This window comes from Octopus bimaculoides, chromosome 13, assembly GCF_001194135.2.
Source record: "Octopus bimaculoides isolate UCB-OBI-ISO-001 chromosome 13, ASM119413v2, whole genome shotgun sequence".
Lineage (NCBI taxonomy): Eukaryota > Metazoa > Mollusca > Cephalopoda > Octopoda > Octopodidae > Octopus > Octopus bimaculoides.
In genome coordinates this window covers 44,490,258-44,499,670 of record NC_068993.1, presented here as the reverse complement: position 1 = coordinate 44,499,670, position 9,413 = coordinate 44,490,258, and the positions used below count along the sequence as shown (strand labels likewise).

At 34.9% G+C, this 9,413-nt stretch overlaps 2 protein-coding genes across 10 annotated transcripts in view; both read right to left on the bottom strand.

Annotated features, from left to right (window-relative positions):
• LOC106880497 (uncharacterized) overlaps window positions 1–3,442 on the bottom strand; it is a 20,768-nt gene extending 17,326 nt beyond the window's left edge. For 2 of the 4 annotated variants that reach the window (XM_052972454.1, XM_052972455.1), the window contains exon 1: window positions 2,612–2,905. The gene's annotated coding sequence lies outside the window, so the exon portion shown is untranslated. Of the gene's footprint in view, window positions 1–2,596; window positions 2,906–3,375 lie in introns of those variants that run through there. The other 2 variants (XM_014930476.2, XM_052972453.1) reach the window with 2 other exon arrangements.
• A 2,858-nt stretch (window positions 3,443–6,300) lies between these two features.
• The window catches only part of LOC106880554 (uncharacterized), a 92,302-nt gene continuing 89,189 nt past the window's right edge, over window positions 6,301–9,413 (bottom strand). For all 6 annotated transcript variants that reach the window (XM_052972451.1, XM_014930565.2, XM_052972449.1 and 3 more), the window contains exons 25-26: window positions 8,417–8,575; window positions 6,301–7,293 (exon numbers count right to left, since the gene is read on the bottom strand). In XM_052972451.1, coding sequence (XP_052828411.1) covers window positions 7,150–7,293; window positions 8,417–8,575 — 303 coding nt within the window. In that variant the 3' untranslated portion in view covers window positions 6,301–7,149. The remainder of the gene's footprint in view (window positions 7,294–8,416; window positions 8,576–9,413) is intronic.

Genomic DNA, 9,413 nt, shown 5'->3' with positions numbered 1-9,413 from the left:
GCTTAGTATTTCAATTCCATACAACTCTCTAAGAGTCAACAATGCTTTTATTACGAGATTTACATTTTTAGGCGGTTCCCTGCAATTACTTCACACTTCACCAACACCTGCACTCCACTCAGTTCTATTTTACTCACTTCGTCAGTACACCAGCCTCATCTTCTACATCCAATGTGCATGATACATCTCCCCCTTCCATCTCCTCTCTCACCATTACAGTTTACTACATTGGCAACATTATCGCAAGATACCATTTGAAAACCAAGCAACATATCATTTCATAAAACAAATGTAATCATAACGACAATCAATGAAACAAATGCATTAAAATAATTACATGAAGAAGTAACTATCTCTTACACACCATTACAATTTACATAAAATAACAACACTTAAACAGTCGATAAAACTAAATACATACATCCTCTCTCTCACCATTATATTTTACACCATTACATTTTACATCAAATACAAACTATTCTAAAGCAACAGGTCATTTTACACAACATCTTCATGAGACACGTGTTCTGATTCATCTATTCAGCACCACTACAGTCTTGCCCATCTGACATATGATGAGTAGATGCTATATTTTCAAACTTACCCGTATTTACTAACCCATGATTAATCCTCATCTGTCCTCCATAGGACATCTATTCTGTTTTCACAGACCATGAAGTTTTGTAACAGCACGTCCACTACCGTTGATGGAAAAGGAAGATACTGTATTCACTTACGAACGTTTTACACATCCTTACATGACTACCTAAGACATTGTTACAATTGTGAGAACAATAAAACAGCTTTTTCAGGGCCACCTCACATTCTATTGTTACCCCCTTCTCAGAGTGTTGCAATGCTCTTGGCAGGGCTTTCTGTCCAGTTGCAAATCGATTGGTTGGTTTTCAACTTATAGCAATCTTTCCCTCAATAATCATAATTGAGTAGAATCATCAACAGTACTTTAAAACAATTAAGCCCTGAGCAACGTCGGGCAATTCTGCTAGTATACACATATGTGCCAGTGCCATGTATATGTATATACACACACACATACATATATATACACACACATATACATACATACATACATACATACATATATATATATATAAATACATGCCAGGGTCACGAATATATACACATATACATATATATATATAGAAATATACATATATATGCAATTGCCTTGTAAAACACACTTATGCTGGTGCCACGTAGAAGCACTTTTGCTGGTGGCACTTTAAAAGCGCTCAGCGCGCACTATAAAGCGGTTGGCATTAGGAAGGGCATCCAATCATTGAAGCCAAGCCAAATCACACTGGAATCTAGTGCAACTTCCCAGCTTACTTGCACTGGTCAAACTGTCCAACCCATACCAGCATGGAAAACAGACATTAAAGGAAGATGATGATGATGATGATGATATATATTTACATGTAAGTATACATACGTACATACATGCATGCATATAAACACATACACAGATATACACATACATGTGTGTGTGTGTGTGTGTGTGTGTATATATATAGGTTCAAAAAAGGAAAAAGACAAAAAAACAACGTGAGGACGTGATACAGATTGTGTTACTAGACGCTCAGGAAAGGAAAGATATATATATATATATACACATCAGTGTCTTTTGGGGTGTAGTCAGGCAAAACAAGTTATGTTAAGAATGTTTGTCTACCTCGTGTATGAAAAAATGAATATACTCATGTATATTTGTATACGTGAGTACGTGTAATATATGGTTAGTCCACATTACTCTGTAAGGAACATAGGGCCGGTTTCCTAGTTTCTCTGGGATATATATTCTTCACAAGATTACTTATTTTTATCAGTAGAGTGGGCTGGGGCAATGTGAAATGAAGTGTTCCGCTCAAGAATACAATGTGTAACTGGTCTGAAAACTGGAACCACAATCTCATGATCATAACTGCAATATCCCTAACCATATATATATATGTGTGTGTATATATAAGCATACATACACTCATGCACACACACGCACACACATATATGCATACATACGCACATATACATATATATGGATATATACTCATATATAATATAGGCATGTGATTTTACGGGAATTGTCTTTTAATCTAATTTGTAAGTATAATTTTATGGCTACTTAATATCTTTGAATATTCAGTGAGTTTGATTCATTTGATCAGACATTGGCTGTCTGTCTTAGTATCAACACAAAGATTAATCATTTTGTAGCCCTTTTATTTCACACAGTTTGGCAGACATACAGCCTTGATGTATTTATGTGAATCTATTCACTTTTAAAGTCTTATAGTGCCTTCAGTGTATAAATCTTTCAATATTGTTAAAAACTAGAGATTTTGGTGAAATGCAGTTAGTTTAGTATAACAATAGCCAAAACAAACTATTGCATGAATTTGTATTAATTTACTGATATGATATAGTAATTGATGGTATGTATTTTGAATGTGGTTTTTATCTATTGTTGATTCTTTATATATATGTACATATATACTTTTACAAGAAATTGATTCCTGATCATAATTAAATCATGAATAAATATATAATGGTAAATAAAATCATTAATAAATAATATTACCAAATTCTAACTCACTGTTCTTGACCAACATAAAGCCTGGAAGTTGAAGGGAGACAAAATCTGGAGAAATTTTCTTGATGAAATGCAAAGAAATAAACTAATATTGTGCAGGCAAGCAGTCCTTTGGAAAATGCACCTTAATTATTTTCTCATACTTATCAGTTCTGACCTAAAAAAATAACGCTTTTGCGAATGACTGTTTAATGCAATTAGGCAACAGCTGCTAATATCTAGTCTCAGACATAACCGTAGTCTCTTTTGATATGCTAAGTGTATTTGTTACTTTCCTATTATATTCTTTTAGTTCAATACACACACACACACACAGAGACAGACAGACAGACACACACACGTGTCAACCACAGTGACTAAGTTTTCATATTTTGATGATGAGATGGACACTCATACCATGCACAAAGATTAATAATAATCATTAATAATGTACAACTATTAAAAATAATAATAATAATAATAATAATAATAATAATAATAATAATAATAATAATGATAATCCTTTCTGTTATAGGTACAAGGCCTGAAATTTGGCGGGAGGGGGCCAGTCGATTAGATCGACCCCAGTGCAGAACTAGTACTTAATTTATAGACCCCCGAAAGGATGAAAGGCAAAGTCGACCTCGGTGGAATTTGAACTCAGAGCGTAGTGACAGGGGAAATACATGCTAACGATGATGATGATGATGATGATGATGATGATGATGATGATAATAATAATGATAATCAATAATATTAATACACAAACTTTTTGTTTTTATACATACCTGTTGTGTGCGTCACACTTAAAAAAAGTGGCAAAGCGAGAGAGAGGAGGATAGAGAGTAAGTAAGAGAGAAAGAGAGAGAGAAAGTGAGAGGGAAAGAGAGAGTGAGAGTGAATGAGACAGTGAGTGGTGATGGCGTTTGTTTTGTGTTTTTAAATGTTTCAGAGTGGACGTAAGAGAGAAAGAAAGGGATTGAGAGAGAGAGAAAGAGAGAGAGTGAAAGAGACAGTGAGTGGTGACGGCATTCGTTTTGTGTTTTTAAATGCTTATCACATCGGAAGAGAAGTAGATACATAGATACATATATGCATTGTTAAATCAAAAGCAGGAGAGAAGAGGGACACAAAGGAAGTGAAAGAGACAATAGATACATAAATCCAAAGAAAAGTTCATACATAAATACATACACACAGCAAATATTGGCTGTCAATTTTACTTTTCATTACCACACAAGGATAAAATTAACTCACAAATGGCTGAGTACTCCACAGACATGCATAACATTAACGTAGTTCTCAGGGAGATTCAGCCTCACACAGAATATGACAAGGTTGGCCCCTTTGAATTACAGCTACAACTTGAGATTGTGTGTGTGTATAGTATAGGTTAATTAAAACATGTTTGCAATAATCAGTGTCGTGTGGTGGAAATAAATGCAATTACCAAACTTTCATTCATAAATCCATTTCTCATTTCGTTCTTTTGCGTTTCAATTCTCTCTCTTACTTCCTCTCTGTCCTCCTCTCTCTTGCTTTGCCACTTCTTTGAAGTATGTGTGATGCACACAACAGGTACGTACAAAAACAAAAAGTTAGTGTATTAATATTATTGATGGTTTCAAACTTTGCCACAAGGGCAGCAGTTTTGCAGGGAGGAGATGAGTTGATTACATCAACCCCAGTGTTCAGCTGGTACTTATTTTATTGACCCTGAAAGGATAAATGATATGCTTGTGAACACTTGTAGATGTTGAAAGAGTCACTGGAAATTAAGTTTTTGAAATACCAATGATGTGGCTTAACTTCAGTTTCTCTTCATACACACACAAATACAAACACAATATCATCATCTTCATCATCGTCATAATCCTGTTTTCCATTTTGATGCTGGCAAGACTTGTCACAGCAATATTCTGTGCCCGACTTCCCTTCTTGACACTGTATTCCCTTGACTCAGTCATCCCTGATCTCAATTGTTAGGGAACGGTTATCTCCCTTGTATTAACAATCATTGGTAGAGGGAACCACATGTATAATTTCATTGAGTTCTACTCAAGAAGAGATAAACCAAACCTTTTTTAATGGCACATTGTCTACAGCCATGACTTTTTAGAGATGCGACCCACTATTTATGACACCAGTTTATGGCGACCCACTTAACTCTACATTGACATCTCATTTTAACAGATGTATTTACCAAAATTACATTAAAATATCTTGAAATACTAAAGAGCAAATTTATTCAATAAAATCACCATTAGCTTCAACCATGGCCTCCAAATGACTTCGGAATCTCCTGCAACTCTTCTGGACAGTCTCCTTGTTTAAGATGATGAATAACACTTGTCTTCAGTTCATCTTTGGTGTTGCGAGGAATTTTGTTGTTCTCTTGCTCAATTGCACCCCACAAATAATAATGAAGTGGGGTTTCAGTCTGGGGAGTTAGGGGTGATGTTAGAGGGCAGTGTGGTCGCAGAAACTGTCTGACAGCCATTACTGGGTTCTTCTGCTTGTGTGGCATGGTGCAGAATCCTGTTGCCAGACATAGGGTCTTCCAGCAGCCACTCTCTCGATCCAGGGCAGTACTACCTCCTTCAGGCACTTGTTGTAGGCCTCTGCATTGTCTGAGGCTGTGTGGGAAGATGAATGGAGGCATAACATTGCCATGACTAGTGATCACTCCAAACACCATCATGTTGACTGGATGTTTGATTTTTATCACTCTTGGTACATGTCCTCAGATTGCACTGTCCTCAGATTGACACCCATTGGAGCTTCCTGTGTGAATGCCAAGCAGTACAGCATGTCGTTTCCAAATTTCTGGAGGAGTGAATTGCATCATGGTACTGTTTTTCTCACAGATAGTGCCCAACTGACCCTACTATACTATGTAGTCAACAAAATCAAAAACAAACAATGCACATGCATGATGTTAAAAATATAAAATTTACCCATTGCACCCTGTATATTTGCATGTATATATCCACACACACACACGCATACACACACACACATTTAAGAGAGCCAGCCATTGGATATGGCTGAAGGGGAATGATGAAACGTGGCTGGAGAGGTAATGATGTTAAAATAGACTTGAGGTCAACTACTAGTCAGTTGAATTGATAGGTGGGGTGGGGCCTCACATTAGTGAGTGTGGCTGGTGCACTGTAAAGACATTGAGCTGTATGACAGTAACACTTGTTTACAACTATCACCTGATGTCAATGCGAGGCAACACCAGCACACATGCATGCACATATATATGCAAACATATGATGGGCTTCTTTCTGTTTCTGCCTACCTAATTTACTTACAAAGATTTGGTCTGCACCAGTCTATAGTAGAAATAGTGGAGGTGTATGGCTTAGGGGTTAACGTGTTGGAATCATGATTGTAAGATTGTGGTTTTAATTCCTGGACTGGGTGCTGTATTGTGTTCTTGAGCAAAACACTTCATTTCATGTTGCTCCAGTCCACTCAGCTGGCAAAAATGAATAACCCTGTGATGGACTGGCATCCCATCCAGGTGGGGAATTTATACACCATGCAAACTGGGAAACAGGTCCTTTTGAGTCATCATGATTTGAGAAGGTAACTTCACCTTCACCTTTTAGTCTATAGTTGAAGGCACTCATCCAAGGTGCCCAGTGGCAGGACTGAACCTGGAACAGTGTGATTGGTATGAATTAAAGTTGTAAGTCAAAAAAGATGTTATAATAAATTTATTCCAGCAAGAAAGATAATTCTTTAATACATTTTTCAGAATACTTTAACATAAGGAAACCACATGAGTTTAATATTTTTACCCAATTCTCCTTGATATTAGTAATGTTTTGTCTGATGTTTTAGATATAGAAGAAGTATTCAATTAACTGTGCATATTTTACTTGGTCCATAAATATGTCCCCATTTTTTTTATTTGTATAATAACCAGAAGTAGAGAAAATGGTTTGCTAGTCTTTCTTATAATATTGTAATAACAGTTGAAATAGTTTGAAAATGATGTTTCTTTCTAAATAGGATATTTCAGATATTGAAACACCTTTTGAGTTTGCAAGATATTACAGCAAAATATTGCTTTCCTATGATTAGGTAAAGGGCAAAATTTTGTTGATTGTCTCATCCTCATTCTATTATTGATATTCAGTTTATTAACTGTGGAGGGCTGAAGAGTAATATTTAAATACAGAACACAGAAAAGTGAACCTAAACGCTACAATTTATAGTCTTGCTCTATCATTTCTGCCACTGCCTTTATCATAGCAAGATACTCACTTCTAATACCCAGAATATTTAATGTTTTAAAATGTGAAACCAGAACATACAAATAGATTTATATATCATTGATTTAATTAAAAATTACATTCCAAAATGTTTTTAAAGTCTCTATTAATCTTAAAATTATTTAGTATAGATCAGATTCTTTTTAGATTATTTTAGGAAATTGTGTTCATGATATTCAAAATACATAAAAATAGTTGTTGACTTTCATAATTAAGTCTAGCATTCTTTCCTAGTATTTTTGTAATCACAAATTTGAACTGTCTAGTATTGTATCAGATGGGTGCTTCTCTTGGTTCTATTAGAATTTCATTAACGGCAACATAGGCTGGTTGTGATGTAGCATAGATGCAAGCTTGTGCAACATCATCAGGCTCTAATATCTTTGTATTACTGCTACCATCATACAAATTCTTTGCCTGTAAAAGGAAATAAAAATCAAAATACATCTCTAAGTAAATTTAGAATCAACTATTCAGATGTAATAAGCTATGGTGTTAAAGTATGTAATACCAAAGGAAGGAATAGAGATGCAAGAAGGTTGATAATATGAAATATAATGTTTACATAATAAGGATTTACAAACTTCGAGGGACATAAAATAATTTGGTTTTGTTGATGAAGTTAGAAATAATAACATATTAATACTGGGTTAAAAACCCCTCAAGATAGAAAAAGTGAAAGGCTGCCTGTGGAACTTTTCTATTCAAAGGTTTTTTTTAAATTCTCACTGGTAAGGACAAAGCTTCTAAAATGGGTGGAGAAATTTGAAGGATTGCTTTGGTCCAATAGTAGAATGTCTGTTATATGTACAGAAGATGTGGGTTTCTCTCTCCCAGGCAGCCTTTTCTGTTCAAAGGGATTTCAATGGATAAAAACAAATTATGAAGTTTAATGTTTAACTTTTACATTACTATAACTATTTTGTGGTTAATGAAAAATAAATCTTCCTTTGGCTAGGATAGTCTATTGTAAGTAATATTTCTCTATTTAAGCCTACAGCTTACATCTTCAGTGTTTAAGTATCACATTGTTTAGAGCTCAAATCTACTCAATACCATATTGTCCATGTCATAGCTCAGTCCAGTATCAGATTTTCATCGTAAAATATGACATTTTAATATAAACTATTGGAAATTAATGTTTTGAAATTGACTAACAAAATATATAGTGTATACTTTTACTTTATTCTACTCAAGTTGGGTAGTGAAGCTGCTAATATTAATTATCCTATTCAAAAACTTTTAGGTATATGACACATGTACAACATCAACTTTCCAGACACTGATGGTCCAAAATATCTAGTTTATTGGTATCCTGCACAGTATAGTATTAAAAAACTTGTACCATTTATACTAACAGACAGGCACTTGTATTTCATTTAATTATGTAAGTAAATTTAAAATTTGTTTCATTTAGCTTGCAAGGATCAGTAATCTGGAAAAAATTTGGAACCAAAGGTTCAGGAAAATCGTTGTTGTACCTGTATTTTATTCATGTTTATTCCAGATCTGACAGGTAAAGGAATTAAATGCTAGATACCTCCTGATCTGTTGTATGATTTAATAGCTCTGTTTTCACATCACCAGGTTGAAGGCATGTTACTCGTATTCCCAAGGAAGCTACCTCTTGCCTTAGAGCTTGAGATAAACCTTCAACAAAGAATTTTGATCCAGAATATACTGCTAAACCAGCAAAACCCTGCAAAAAAGGGATAGGGGAAAATATTAGGTATATATGTTTTTCATGAGACATAGTTTCACATTTATGATAGAGAAAATGAGATTAGATGAGGATGATGCCTTTCTGAAAAGTATTAGCAATGTGAGATGAAATGCATGCAATTTAGAATTGAAAACAAGTCACTGCTGGGGTGAATTGATTTGTTGTGGCTCTTTGGAGACAGGATTTGTCACAACTGATTAGGTGTTCAGCAAACTGGACATTCAGCCTGTTTTAGCAGCTGTGCTTTTTAGGGGTTAGAGGCAAGCATAGTTGTGCACATGCAAGCACACACATGCATGTGCACGCACACACACACACACACACACACACACACACACACACACACACACACACACACACACACACACACACACACACACACACACACAGAGGTAGAAAGAGTGAGAAAGAGAGACATTACAATTTAATAATTGAATATGATTGACACAAAGCTTTCTCTCTCCTCAGACACATAAAGAGAAATATACTCACACACATAAACAGAAAGAGAGAAAGAGATGGAAAGAATGAGACAAAAATTAAAATGCCTGATGTCAAACAAGTCAGTGTTGAATCAGTGACATTAAACAAGTGGTGCCTAAATGTCTTGTTAATTTTTAACAGAGACAAATCTGCATAGTTTATAGGTGGTTTTAATCGATTAGACTGACTCAATGATTGGTACTTATTTTATTGAGCTTGGAAGAATTAGAACTCAGGAAATAAAGGGATGTAACTAAATATCATGGGTCATGTTAAAAAAAATCCTACCATTCCACTGACTTCTGTAAAATAACTGATTTTTCTTATATAT